The 15,861-nt window shown below is 26.8% G+C and overlaps 1 protein-coding gene and 1 long non-coding RNA gene across 10 annotated transcripts in view; one reads left to right on the plus strand and one right to left on the minus strand.

The window, feature by feature from the left end:
• LOC123268184 (phospholipid-transporting ATPase ID) overlaps positions 1–15,861 on the minus strand; it is a 60,329-nt gene that overhangs the window by 18,649 nt on the left and 25,819 nt on the right. For 2 of the 7 annotated variants that reach the window (XM_044733098.1, XM_044733097.1), the window contains exon 3: positions 4,889–4,947. In XM_044733098.1, the coding sequence (XP_044589033.1) occupies positions 4,889–4,947 (59 nt within the window). Of the gene's footprint in view, positions 1–4,888; positions 4,948–5,162; positions 5,689–9,045; positions 9,556–13,654; positions 14,178–15,861 lie in introns of those variants that run through there. The other 5 variants (XM_044733093.1, XM_044733094.1, XM_044733092.1 and 2 more) reach the window with 5 other exon arrangements.
• On the plus strand, positions 5,605–9,086 carry LOC123268188. Of its 3 annotated transcripts, XR_006510190.1 has the most exons (4): positions 5,605–5,694; positions 8,153–8,240; positions 8,462–8,551; positions 9,002–9,086. It is a non-coding gene; the product is annotated as an uncharacterized LOC123268188 (long non-coding RNA). The 3 variants fall into 3 exon arrangements; XR_006510189.1 differs by lacking the exon at positions 9,002–9,086 and having other exon boundaries at positions 8,462–8,552; XR_006510191.1 differs by lacking the exons at positions 5,605–5,694; positions 9,002–9,086 and adding an exon at positions 7,900–8,018 and having other exon boundaries at positions 8,462–8,552.

Here is a 15,861-nt window from a genome sequence, read left to right on the forward strand (position 1 = left end):
ATTATTAATAAAAAATAACGTCTCTTTATTTGTTAGAGAGAGAGCGCCAGTGTCCAGTAAAGTATGTGCCAAACAAAGACACAACTAACTGTATGACTAACTAGTTTCTATAGCTACGTAGTCACACATATTTACTTACACATTCACACGTGCAAGCGTCTTCGTTAGAACGCACTTGACTTGACACTAGTGCTCTCTCTCTAACGCATAAAAGGACGTTATTTTAATTAATAATTAATTATCTATGCGTCTGATTAAAAAATGGCTAAGGACTTTTCGTCTCAGAATTATTTTGTTTATCAGATGCTACAATGGCGTCCGTTACTTCTGGGACACTCTGTATAAAATTAAATACTTCATAATCAATAAATAAGTATTTTTCAAAACAATTTAATATCCAAGATTAGTTATCAATTATTTTTGTTAGAAAAAGCATGTTAATAATTTAAATAGTACTCTGGTCAACAATTGGTGTTGTAAATTATCCAATGTACCTAATATTAGTATAGCTCCGGCGATTGATTTAAATATGCGTACTAAAGATAATATTGTATCGGAATACAGAACAACTAGCAACAATACTTCAATTATTAACATGTCAGTGAATAGATTAGCTAATGTCCAAACTATTATAGATTTTAAATAAAAATTATTTACAAGTCTAGTAAGCATAATACTACTGGTCAGTATTTGGAACATAGACGGTCAATATTTAGTAAGTAATGTTCAATATTCGAAGCAATCGGCTGTAACGTTAATTATTACAATTAAATGTTTAATATTATGTATTTTATAAACAAAAGTATTATAGTTTGTAAGTTAAAACTATAAAAAAAGGAAAACGCTCGTTACAGCTGATAAACTCTTTCAATAAATTTACAAATAATTTATTTATGTTCATTTTATCTAAACTGTTCAATATTTAGAGCCTTTACCTTATAATTATAATTTTGAATATTAGCAAAAAATTTATAATCCTTTTAAATCAGTGAAAAATTTTTTAAAAATAAATTTGAAGAATTTATTTAAAATTGAATTTTTTAATAAAATTTTCTATAAAACTGGATTTAATTAATAATTATATTTAAATCTATAAATTAAATATGTAAAATATTTTTTTCAAGATATCAATAAAAAATTCAATTAAATTTTTTATAAAAAATACTACTGGTCAGTATTTGGAACATAGACGGCCAATATTTAGTAAGTAATGTTCAATATTCGAAGCAATCGGCTGTAACGTTAATTATTACAATTAAATGTTTAATATTATGTATTTTATAAACAAAAGTATTATAGTTTGTAAGTTAAAACTATAAAAAAAGGAAAACGCTCGTTACAGCTGATAAACTCTTCCAATAAATTTACAAATAATTTATTTATGTTCATTTTATCTAAACTGTTCAATATTTAGAGCCTTTACCTTATAATTATAATTTTGAATATTAGCAAAAAATTTATAATCTTTTTAAATCAGTGAAAAATTTTTTAAAAATAAATTTGAAGAATTTATTTAAAATTGAATTTTTTAATAAAATTTTCTATAAAACTGGATTTAATTAATAATTATATTTAAATCTATAAATTAAATATGTAAAATATTTTTTTCAAGATATCAATAAAAAATTCAATTAAATTTTTTATAAAAAATACTACTGGTCAGTATTTGGAACATAGACGGTCAATATTTAGTAAGTAATGTTCAATATTCGAAGCAATCGGCTGTAACGTTAATTATTACAATTAAATGTTTAATATTATGTATTTTATAAACAAAAGTATTATAGTTTGTAAGTTAAAACTATAAAAAAAGGAAAACGCTCGTTACAGCTGATAAACTCTTCCAATAAATTTACAAATAATTTATTTATGTTCATTTTATCTAAACTGTTCAATATTTAGAGCCTTTACCTTATAATTATAATTTTGAATATTAGCAAAAAATTTATAATCCTTTTAAATCAGTGAAAAATTTTTTAAAAATAAATTTGAAGAATTTATTTAAAATTGAATTTTTTAGTAAAATTTTCTATAAAACTGGATTTAATTAATAATTATATTTAAATCTATAAATTAAATATGTAAAATATTTTTTTCAAGATATCAATAAAAAATTCAATTAAATTTTTTATAAAAAATACTACTGGTCAGTATTTGGAACATAAACGGTCAATATTTAGTAAGTAATGTTCAATATTCGAAGCAATCGGCTGTAACGTTAATTATTACAATTAAATGTTTATTATTATGTATTTTATAAACAAAAGTATTATAGTTTGTAAATTAAAACTATAAAAGAAGAAAACACTCGTTTCAGCTGATAAATTCCAATAAATTTACAAATAATGTATTCATGTACACGGAAAAAAGAAAAATCGAAAAATTACATTATAAATAGTAATAAGTGTCCCGTCGTATTAAAAACTAAAAAAATTACAGTTTGAAATAACATTTTTCTAAATTCAAACTTCGAATGTTAACTTTCAGAGTTTTCAATATAAATATTACGTTCTACAATGTAATTCTTATGGATGATTCTCTGTAAGGATGATTTTTGCTGTCCCGGGCATTTTTTTATTAGAAAAATTGTTATTTTGTTACTAAAAAAAATTTATTACGAAAGTAAAAAAACATTTCTATTTGGAGCATTGAAAACTAAAATGAAATAAATTTTGGTTTTTTTGCTATAAATTTGTAAACCACCGATATAACAGTCCCCTGGGCTGTCCCTTTCCCAAAATTGAAACTTTAAGATTAAATTTTAAGTTATTCGTCCATAATATATAATTTTGTCCATAATGTTTATAAACTTAATTAGTTAACTAACAATCATCTTCAATAAAAAGTACCGAAAATTAATTTGTTTCATTAAATTCATTAAACCAAAGTTTGTCCCAGGCGTTTTAAGAACAGTTCCCTGCCAGAAGTTCAAAGCCAAAAAAAAAAAAATCCAGCGTGTTATTTTACCTTTTGTAAGGTTTATAAGGATCTAACTAGCCTTGAGTTAATAACCATAAGGCTGTTAGAAATTTATCACCATTTTATTTAGTGTCAAAACACCGTTTGTGCTGGAAATATGTGTCTGGGCCACTTCAAAACTCACTCACCCGGCAACTATTTTTAATTATAATTTATTTATAAAATTGGATCCATAAATCTTAATATTATTCTAATTAATGTAAATATTCATTGATAACTTGAAAAGTTGAATGCATTGAACTAGTTTGCTTGATTTTTCTCAATTTGATAAAAAAAACAGTCCCCTGTCATGTTATATGGCAAAAGATACACAAATATCGAAAAAACAAAAATTAAATTGGCTGTTTATTTATTATTATTAAGCTGATAGTTTTGTAGCCCTTGTTAATTATTTTTCTAATAAAATCAAAAATAATTTGGTCGGACAATTTTGTACAGATTTAAGACATCCTTACAGAGAATCACCTTATAGAATCTGTAATAATTACAATCTAAAACTGTAATTTTTCCAGTTTTCATCACGGAAAGCCACGTTACATTATATGATATAATTTTTCTTTTTTCCGCGTATTCATACAATATTAAAAAAAAAAAAAGTGTGTGTGTGTGTGTACTTATGTACGCACGTTAGAAGTTATACTTCTTTGACGTAACAAGATAAAAATCTTTCTAAATATTTTATCTATCGCGTTATCCTACGTTTGTAGAAAAAACGACACTAATAATAGAAAAAAAGGTATTTAATACATTGAAAGTTTTATTATAACGCATTGTCTAGTTAAATAAAGTTTATTTAAATATCATAAAAAAATTATTTCTATATAATCAAAAAAATCTGGAAATCGGTTGACCGTGCAGGCCAACCCTAGAACTTCCTGCTAAGTTTGCATTTCAAGCACCTTAAAATGTGTTTTTTGATTAATATTTGAGCTTTTTAAGCTCAAAGCGCAGTTTTTCACATTTTGAGCTCCTCGAGCTCCAAATGTATTTATTAAACAACTGTAATTTTTGAATGCGTCGTTCGATTTTGTTTTTTGAAAAAGCATTCGGTGCAGTTTTTAAAGCACAAAAAGAAAATGTACAAGTTTTAAATTGATCGGTTGAAGAAACTGGAAAATATCTTAAAAAAATATCAAAAAAAAAAATTTTGTGAATTTCTAAACAACTATAATTTTTAAATGCGTGGTTCGATTTTCATTTTAAAAAAAGCATTGGACGCAGTTTTCAAGCAAAAAAATGTATACATGGTTTCATTATGATTTTTTCGTACGCTTTAAAGTTATTTTTAAAAAACATAAAAATTCAAATTTTTTTTTTAATTTCTTCGGAATGGCTTGATGAATTAACTCTTAAATCTAATCAGATCTACGTTTTGATAGAACCTTTCGAATGACGTGTCGTAGAACTCAATCGGTTGATTCGTTTTTTAGAAACCGTACGATAAAAATTGATTGACACACACACACGGCCGGACACCTCGGTGGGAATAATCAGAATGGCTTTCTGGGACCTTAAAACGTGGACATCCGATGAAACCTCGACTTTTAAAAATTGGACCGAAATCAATAACTTCCTATTAATAAAAATTTTCAATTTTCTTAGCGGGAAGTTGAAAATATATATTTATATGAAATATCGTGAATACAGTAGCCAGTTCTCACGCAAACATACGTAGATGTACTTATTTTTATTTTGTTGGTAACTTTTTTTAAAAAACTAAAATGTTGAGTAGCTAACTTCAGGGTGTCGGTTTTTCGTGATGGTGTGCGCGCGCATCGTAAAAATTTACCCTCATCATTTTTGCCTAACGCGCCAAAAGAAGTATAACTTCAAAAACAATTCTAAATATGTCAAAAAATTAAAATCTTCAATAATTAATGTTTTTTAATTCCATAAAACTAAAACTTACCGCATATTTAAATTGTGAATTGTACTCGCGATTGTTCGCTCGAATTCGCCTTTCCGTTTCTGAAATAAGAAAAATTTAATTAATATCCCAACAATTACTAAAAAAACAATCTAATAATCTAATAAATTAGATAATTTTTCAAGGATCAATAAAAATTAAATAAATAATAAAACAATTTTATCAGAAGAAGAAAAAACAAACTTAAGCGCCTCTCAAAAAAAGACAATAACTCATAACCTGAAACCTGAAAACATTCAGGAAGAATCAAGCTCACCACTGGAGAAGAAAACAGTTCCTCTTCCAATGCACTCAGTAGCTGGAGGAGAGTTCGGTGGCACTGAAGAGGAATTAGTGGACGTTCCAGTGGCCGGGTTCGTGGGAGTGGGTCGGTACCTGGTGCCTTTCCAGACAACTAGCTTGCCAAGCACGGTTAGCAGAGATTCCCTTAAGGTGGTGTGGCGAGCACTGGGCCCCCCGAGGCTGCTCGAGGAGTCGCGCTTCGAGCACTCGCCTTCAGTCTGTTCTAAGTCCTTGGAGGACGACGGAAAATTTACGACTGTCTGGTGAGCCAGCCCCAAGCTTGGGCGCTGGCTACTCGGCAACTGCAGCTGCAGTTGCTGCTTGTTTTTTGATTTCCGACGCTTCCGCTTCTTGCGCCAGGTGCTACTGCTGCTGGTCGTGGGGTTCGCCAGCACTATAGGTTCAATGTCTCTGGGTTTTGATGATCTTCCGAGTTTTGATGATGACAGTGATGCTCCTCGCTTGCCGGAGGTTTCGCCGGTACAATCGTTGTCTCGTACCTTCAGGTGAGAAAATTTACAAGAAATTTAAAATTAATTATTTATTTAGCTTATATTTTTATTAATGCTTGTTCTATTTATTCCAGTGAGTTTAGAAACTGACCGACAGATGGACACCCACACAGAAAAAAAGGTTCACTTGAGGCAAGAAAATATTTCTCTTCCTAATTATTTTCTTGAGCGAAAAAAAATTTTTTTTTTGACAAGAAATTTCACTTATTCCAAAAATTAATTCTCTTGCATTAAGAAATACGTATCTTGATCCAAGAAAATTTATTTAAGTTCAGAAAATTTTGTTTTGAGAAAATTCAGCCTCTTGCTCCAAAAAATTTAGTTCTTGATAGAAGTTAATTTTCTTGTCTTGAGAAAATTTCTCTCTTGCTCCAAAAAATTAAATATAAAGATAGAAGTTAATTTTCATTAATATTTTTATTGATTAACATATCAAATGAGAAGATCAAATAATATTTCATCATTTTTTTTCATTCAATATATATAATTGCACGCTAAAATAATATAAAATGAGCATCAAATATTCAAGAGAAAAATTTTCTCAAGGTGAGATAATTTTTTTCTCAGCTGAAGTAGGTGGCCCTGCTTCCCTAAAGAATCTAAAAATCTTGATCAAATATAAAAATTTATTGTCTCAAGTATTTATGATAATTTGAATTAAGAAAAATTACTTCCACCAAGAATAGAATTTCAAGAAAAATTTTTACTTCGGCCAACACAACTTTGGTCTTCCTTCAGGCACCCGACAAATTTTCTTGAGTCAAAAATAATGTTCTCCAGTCAAGAAATTTATTTTACTAAAGTAAAAGCCCCAATTATTGACAGTGGTCCAAATATTGACACCCTAAATTATTTTTAAATATATTTAATTATCTGTAATAAGAATAACTATCATAAATTTTTATTAAATTCTAATTAAAAAATTGAAAAACATTACTATTCAAAATATTAAATATCAATTATTAAAAAAAAAAAAAAAGAGCACCAGCTCATCAAACCAGCTTACGAGCGTTTATTTTCTTAACAACTTTGATTAGAAAAGCATTTTTTTTAAATGCCGAGTTTAAATTAATTTCTTCATCTAATTATATGATCTTTTTATTTTTTAATTAACAATGTATAAAAAATTTATAAAATTGAATAATCGAAATTAATTGTTTCCTTTATAATTGAGGTTATAATTGAGGATGGTTTTACTTGTATCACTGTAGAGTGTTTTACAAGGGAGGGTGGGGAATTATTGTCTCTCCACTTTTTTCTCCGCAATATAATCTCTCAACCCCGTCATTATAACTCTCAACTACTTTTTCGTCCCCACCCCCTTGCATGTCGGGATTTTTTCTTTCATGCCCGACACACATGTGCTGCGACTGTGGCCGACTTACGCGTTATAATCAGTACCTGCATTTGCATTACGGTCTTAAATAGTATGGAGGTACTTCTATAATGACATTTTACCTCAATAACTATATGGGAAAACCACAGAAAACCCGACCGGTACAGAGGCTGGCAATGAAACGCACATATTCTTAGTTTATAATCATTGAAAAATATTGGTGCGCGCCGGAATCGAACCCTGGTCCCACTCTTTTGCAATGCAGGTACCGAGCCGATTAGGCCATTGCCAACCTTTTTGTTTCCTTTATAATATTTAAATAATGGGTGTCAATAACTAGTTGATAATTTTTAAGTTGAATCTCATATTGACAGCCAGTCGACAGCGTTATGACGCCTTTTTTTTACTTCAACCTAAAAAATTTACTGTAAGAGTTTGAACTCTTCTGATTCAATAAATTATTTTTATATTTTTAAAAGTAAATCATTTATGGAAATTATTATTAATAAACTTTAATAATATTGATTACTTAATAATAAGTTTCGATAAATAAGAATAAGCAGATGATTCGACGCATGCGCAGTATAGGTGTCAATAATTGGAGCTAAGGCATGTCAATAATTAGATCAATCAGTTTTTTAACCTGTCAATAATTAGTGTATCCGGATACTCTATTTAATTATTTAAAATTAATTAGTAATTATCACTGATTGTCATTTTAAAAAAAGAAATTGATTAGTAAAAACATTACTTGAGACATTACCACAAACAAAATTCAACGATATTGATATTTGATTGCTTAAAGAAAATGAAATCATAGCTTCGTCTCTAATAGTATCAATAATTGGGGCTTTTACTTAATGAAGAAATAAAAAAAATGAGAGAATTAACAAACCAATGTTTTTATCTGTCATGCGGTAACTGCACTTGCTTATCAATTATAAAAAATATATTTCTTCATTGTTAATTCAATTAGTCAGTTGTAAGTAATATTTCTTCTTTATAATTATTTTACTTGTTTTTAATAGACAATATTTTTGACATTTTGTTTAAATATTAAATTGGAAGTTTTTTTTATTGTTATTGGAATTTTTGAAAATTATTTTCATTTGACAGAACGATGCGCCACCAGCGGTACCGCCGGTAAGCATCAGACATGTTTATTGAAGCTGACATTGTTGACAGAATCCAATTTAATAATAAGGTATGGTTTATATTTTAATGTTCATATTTGAGAATGAATGTAATAAACAAAGTTACTGAGCGGTAGAATATAAAAAAGTATAAGAAAATTTGCCGGGAATTGGGAAGAAATTCCTAACCTCAATCCATAGAGGTTAAACTTATCTGTCAAATTTATAATTCTTCTTTATTTAAATGAAATTTTTTGGTAGTATTTATTCATTAACAATATCATTTTTTCAGATACACGTCGACTAAAAATTTAACGGAGTTATAAAGTTACAAAGTTACGATGTTACAAAGTGGATTCTCGACGCTAAAAGGTTAAAGTAGGTAAATATATTACACACCGATATATTTTTATAATTTTATCGATTGATAATTAAGATATTAGCGGTAATTAGTTTGTAAGTCGAATAATAATGTTGGTTGTCAATTGTATTTACAAAAAAGTCTATTTAATTTTAGCGACTCGTTCTCGAGGAGTACTTATATGTTCTTTGTATATTTCTTCACATGATTTGTAAATTATTTGTTTGCGGATTATTTATATTAAACTCAAACTTATTATTGTTTTATCTAAAAGTTTGATTCTTTTAATTGTAAATTAGTAAAATAATAATGACTAGAAGATAAAAATTTATTTTAGGGAATAAAAATTTCATCAAAGGTCATAGTTGAGTCAACATAACTTATCAACATTTAATAAATTAATTTATCCAACATTGTTATTATTTTCTCTATTTGTTAAATATGATTTTGATTTGATTTTTTATATTGCAGGAAAGAAAAACTAATTGGGTGTCCATCTGAAGTTTTAAACTCACCTCGAAGACCTCGAGTTCAAGTGTATCAGTTTCGACGCTCATCGCTATGCTACAACAGTCTCACTTCGTTCCAATCGAAGCTCTAGCCCGTGGCACCGTTCCCGTGCCAACGAGACAGCATCTTGGTACTCATCCGTTACATATTCACCAGCACCAAGTCCTCTGTCACGTGACATGACTTTGACATGGTGACATCAGGCTGCTGTTCGCCGTTTCTTCTCATCAGCGAGTGCTTCAACGACTTCGCTATTGTTCCAATCCTCAAAATGAGATTTTCTGCCAGTTCGCGGTGACATCTTCTTCAGAGTATAGCTGTCACATCCAATCTTCAATTTATTTTATTGCCACTCGTTGATGTTAATGTTCTTGTTCTTCTTTAGTGATACACATTTTAATCACCCGGCAATTGATCTTGTTTAAATCAATTCCTAACATTAATTCAAGTCTCATTGTCCTAATTCTTTTGTTTCTTTATTGTTCATTTATTTGCAAGTTGGTGTAATTATATAGCTAAAAGAAAAAAATTTGTTTTTCAATTTTTAATGTTTTTTTTTTTAAATTAAAAAAATGTTTTTTCAATTTTTCTTTAGAAAATTAATTTATATCAAAGAAATAAGCAAAATTTTGTGACCAGTGTATTTATATGATAAAATGGGTTTTTATAGTAAAATGTGGTATCGTTGCAAAGGTCTTAACTTGAATTTGTGCTTTTTCAAGGTTTCATATCATTCGCACCAATAGTCAATTTATTAGAAGTACTTAGGCTGCATTCGAAAATGCTCTATCTCTAGATACATAATTAGGAAATTACCTTGTATCTTGTGAACTATTGATATTTTTTTTTAAAAATATAAGCTCATCCTAATGTTACACTCATCGAGACCTTTCATTTGAGTACCCACATCAATTTTTCATATATTTTATATATTTATATATATTATATATGTGTATATATGAAAAATATATCAAAATTACATGTGGGTACTCAAATGAAAGCTCTTGATGAGTGCAACATCAGAATGAGCTTACATCTTTAAAAATATCCATAGTTAAGAAATGACCTTGTATCTTGTCAACTATTAATATTTTTAAAGATATAAGCTCATCTTGATGTTACACTCATCGAGACCTTTCATTTGAGTACCCACATAAATTTTTCATATATTTGATATATTTGTACATATTATATAAATGTATATATGAAAAATATATCAAAAATGCATATGGGTACTCAAATGAAAGCTCTTGATGAGTGTAACATCAGAATAAGCTTATATATTTAAAATATATAATATATATATGTATATATAGGAAAAATATATAAAAATGCATGTGGGTACTCAAATGAAAGCTCTTGATGAGTGTAACATCGAGATGATCTTATATCTTCAAAAACGTCAATATTTAAGAAAGTACAGTGCAATTTAATAAGTCATTATTTAATAAAGCAAAATTTTATTTTTTTTAGTTCACAAGTTACGGCAGTCACATAGTGACTGCATGATTGCTAGTCATTAATAATAATAATAATAATAATAATAATAATAATTATTATTATTATTATTAATATTATTAAATTTCATGATAATGAATAATAATAATAAGAATAAACAACTTAATATTGATAGTTGAATAAGACGGTGAAAATTTCAGTCTTAAATTTCAAAATTCTTGCTCAAAAGTGAAAGATTCTTTTATTAATAATTATTTTTCAACTTATAATTATAATTATAATAACAAAAATTAAAAAAATTTATTATAATTATTTTATTATTATTATTATTATTATTATTATTATTATTATTATTATTGAATTCTGGGATTATAACAAAAATAATAATAATTAATTAAAAATTTGACTTTAATTTCAAAATTCCCACTTAAGGATTAAAGACACACTAAAATTGATAAAGACTTTTTTTGTAGAGAATTGAAACCCTCTATAAATAAGGGCTCTTATAATTTTTTTGTATCTTCAATATTTAAGCCACAGCTTGCATTTAAAATTTTTGAAAACTACGGAAAAAATTCTATAATTTCATTTACTGACTTTAAATCCAAAATTTTCATGAAAGGAAGAGAGATAGGGCAAAATTTATAAAAAAAAACCTTTTTTGTAGTGAATAAAATTTTCTATAAAAAAAGATTTGATATGATTTATTTATATTTTCAATATTTGACCCACAATTTTGAATTGTAACTTAAATAAACTAATTTTTAATTTATCAATAATTATTTTTCAAGTTTTGATAATAAAATTGATTATTATTACTAAGAAAAAAAATTCAAAATATTTTTATAAATTCAAATATAGACCTTGAACAAAAAAAATTACCAAATTAATATAAAAAAAAAAAAAATAATGATAATAATAATTATAATTTACAAACAAAATAATCTTATAAGCTGGATAAATTCCGATACTAAAACAGAATTACGTAAACCCAGTGGCGCCCAACGTGTATGATGTCCACAAAAGATTAAGCAAGACAGCAAAAATAACAATAAAACCTTCAACAATAGTAAGAATCGTTCCATCGAAATCGAAAAGAGATTTTAAAATCAGAAGGAGACCTAGACAAATTGACCTTAAAAACTTGAGAAGAAATAAAAGTTAAATAAGGAGCACGTGGTGACGGGAACACGCGAAAGTTTATGATTTGAATCAGCATAATTTTTCTCGTGTCAATGCACCCGTATTCACTATTTATATCTTTGTTTAATTGAAGAACGGCTGTAAGATTGCGTGAGTAAACACTTTCTCTTTTTAAATTCTCCGTTTAATTAATTTTTGTTTGTATTTATATACTTGTAATTTTTTTTTTGTTATTTAGATTGACGCACACATGCATGAGGAAATTTTTTATTTAGTTTGTTATCATCACATTGTCACCATTAATACGGTACCATCAGCACTTGTCGTTATTATTTAAGAATATAAGTATGGCACGGACGCGACGCTCCCGTGGAATTCATTCAAGATCGATAACCGGGTCAAGTATGCGTACACGGTTTTAATCAAATTTCACGGTGACGTGAATCAACACTTGAAAAAGCTATCTAGTGTTTTGATAAGAGTTATTTCTTAAATTAATGGTAATTTTTTTTATCAAAATTGGGGGAAAATTTAATTGATAAAAAAATAGCAATTTTCTTTTGATATTTTTTATGACCCTATAGCTGGAATACATAATACATTGATAGAAGGATTTATTAAATATTAATAATTTACAAATTAAATATTAAAAAGGTTAATTTATTTAGAGAATTGAATTATTATCATGTATTCCAGCTATAGGGTTATAAAAAGTCTTAAAAGAAAATTGCTATTTTTGCTTTTTATTTTTAATAAATATTTGTTAACAGTTAACAAATATTTATTAACCATTAATAAATATTTATTAACAGTTAATAAATTGTATTTAATAAATTACTTGAATCAACCAGAAAAATTCTTTAACAAAAAATAGTTGAGTTAATTTTACTTGATTAAGGAATTTTTATTTTTTATTCAAGATGATCAAACTCTTAAAAATTAGTTTTCTTGGTTCAACATTTTTTCTCTTTAATCAACTTTATTTTTTAATCAGTCTAACTATGTGTCTATTTAATTAAATCTTTCGACGTTATTTTTACCGACTTTAAGACGTCTAATTAATTTTTAAATTTGCAAACGCATCAAGGACCGATTGCAATACAATTCTTTGATAACTTTATTCTAGAGTCCTCACCAGGATCATCAGAATAAAAAAGTGACTAATTTAACAGGTTAAACATACACCTTTCATAAAATTACAGTAAATATTTATCTTCTTTTAATTAAGTTAAATATTACAATCTAACGCTTTTGGTTTTTAATTATACTAAAAAAACTTGGAAATAAATTACAGTTTAAAAAAGTTAAAAATACGGTTTAATAGCAAACCAAACTAAAAAGTAGAAAATAATTTTGAATAAGTTTTAAATTAAAACAGAGTGATTAACAAAAAATTAATTTTATTATAAAAAATCGTGGGTGCTTTTTAAGAAATTTTTTTAATAACTACTTTTAAAAATTTCTACTAATTAAATAATTACATAAATCTAATCAAACACGCTTTTTTTTACAATAAAAGAAATTTTCTCAATCACTCCCTTATTTTTAACTCATACAAACTTATTTAATTTTGTAATTTTAGTTATTAAATCCTATTTTTACTTTTCTTAAATAATAATTTATCTAGCGCTGTTTGAAAAAATACTAAAGAATCTTTAAATGTTCTGAAAGAAGAAAAATGGGATTTTCTTAAAAAAAATAATACAAAAGTAACTTTGCAAAGCTTGCTTATTTTGAAGAACAACAATCTAACCAATTAATAAAATTCAGTGTTTATATCTGCCGTATAGAAATAATATCCACAAAAATAAATTGTTTATAAACCCAGTAAGAGTAATAAACTAAAATAAAAACTTTTACAAGATGACGACCCCAAAAATAAATTGTCACAGATCCAAAATAAAAATTTTCTACTGGGCAGCGCTCCAACTTAAAAGAAAGCAATTTAAATATTAAACAAAACACATTGTGGAACAACAAAATGATATATTAGCACAATGAGACTTGAATTACCTTATTATCTAATCTTATCGGCAGATCGTTGGATAATTCCAATCAAGGACGTTAAACCCTAAGGCCTTATTTTTCCTGTAGCAGGATTATTGATACGGTACGCTAAAATTTTTATTATTCTTTATCCTAAGATTAATAATTATTATTATAATTATTATTGCAGGAATTATTAGACATAAAAAAGAGCGATTAGCAAGTATCAGACATTACGAGTTCTAAAGCTATAACGCAAGGGCGTAACGATCGGTGTGGTGTATTCACAGCTTTTTCACATCCACGTTATATTACCTCGGTGTTATTTTTACAATCGATATCCCCTGGACACTACTACAGAACATAAGAACGCACTGGCAATTATTATTTGTATATTGCGAGTATAAATCACCGATTATTGTTGACACGATGGAGATTTTTAAAACGTTTGAGACGAGCCCAAAACGTAACACATCTGTTTTGTCTTATCACTACACACGGCGGACATGTACGAGTGACAATAACGCGGCTTTGAAGATATATTTACGAAGAGAGGGATGTCTAGGAGCTTTTTACCGTTTTATTGAGCTTAAGACTAAGAGGGCGCGATAGAAGACCGCCCCTTTTCTACCGTCTGTCTTTGCTACCCTTTTTTCATTTAGTTTGCAAGCTCCTCGGAAGATGGCGCGGATATATTCTTCTTCCGCTTGTTTTTAAATTTTTTCATGGTAAAAGCCCCAATTATTGACAGGGGTCTAAATATTGACACCCTAAATTATTTTTAAATATATTTAATTATCTGTAACAAGAATAACTATCATAAATTTTTATTAAATTCTAATTAAAAAATTGAAAAACATTACTATTCAAAATATTAAATATTAATTATTAAAAAAAAAATAAAGAGCACCAGTTCATCAAACCAGATTACGAGCGTCTATTTTCTTAACAACTTTGCTAGAAAAACATTTTTTTTTAACGCTGTTTAAATTAATTTCTTCATCTAATTATATGATTTTTTTTTTTTCACTTAACAATATATGAAAAATTTATAAAATGGAATAATAGAAATTAATTGTATCCTTTATAGTATTTAAATAATGGGTATCAATAACTAGTTGATAATTTTTAAGTTGAATCTCATACTGACAGCCAGTCAACAGCGCTATGGCGCCTTTTTTTTACTTTAACCTAAAAAATTTACTGTAAGAGTTTCAACTCTTCTGATTCAATAAATTATTTTTAAATTAATTTTTATATTTTTAAAAGTAAATCATTTATGGAAATTATTATTAATAAACTTTAATAATGTTGATTACTTAATAATAAGTTTCGATAAATAAGAATAAGCAGATGATTCGACGCATGCGCAGTATAGGTGTCAATAATTGGAGCTAAGGCATGTCAATAATTAGATCAATCAGTTTTTTAACCTGTCAATAATTGGTGTATCCGGATACTCTATTTAATTATTTAAAATTAATTAGTAAATATCACTGATTATCATTTAAAAAAAAAATTGATTAGTAAAAACATTACTTGAGACATTACCACAAACAAAATTCAACGATATTGATATTTGATTGCTTAAAAAAAATGAAATCATAACTTTGTCTCCTTATAGTGTCAATAATTGGGGCTTTTACCTTAGTTGAATTTTTTCAGTATTATTTTAAAGTTGATATTTTTGGACTTTTTAATAAAACTGACGTTTCAAAAGTCAATGATCAAAATTTATCAAAAAAACTGAATCAATCTGATTTTTACACAATTTTCTTAATTATATTCTTCTGTAATTAATCTAAAGATTAAAATTAATATATTTTAATAATTTAAGACTGATATTTTTGATAATTTTTTTTCAACCCGCGATTTTGTTAAAAATATACATTTTAATAACTCCTTGGATTAATCACTAATTATCTTATTTTAACAAAAATTTTTTAAGAATTTCGAATCTCGATAATTCAAATTGAAAATATTAGTTTGAGTTCGAATTCTGGCTGTGGGGTGAGAGCTGAAAAAACTGATAAGGATCAATTTTGTAGAGAATATAATTTTCTACAAAAAAGGTATCCTATGATTTTTTCGTTTCTTCAAAAATATTTAATTCAAGCTTCAAAAATAATTATTTATAAAAAATAATTTATTATTAAAGTTAAAAGTCACTTGTACTATATTAATTTTCATATTAATCAATTTCTTCTCAATAAATTATCCAAAAATCGCTTCTT

Source organism: Cotesia glomerata, linkage group LG6 (assembly GCF_020080835.1).
Source record: "Cotesia glomerata isolate CgM1 linkage group LG6, MPM_Cglom_v2.3, whole genome shotgun sequence".
In the NCBI taxonomy this organism is placed as follows: domain Eukaryota; kingdom Metazoa; phylum Arthropoda; class Insecta; order Hymenoptera; family Braconidae; genus Cotesia; species Cotesia glomerata.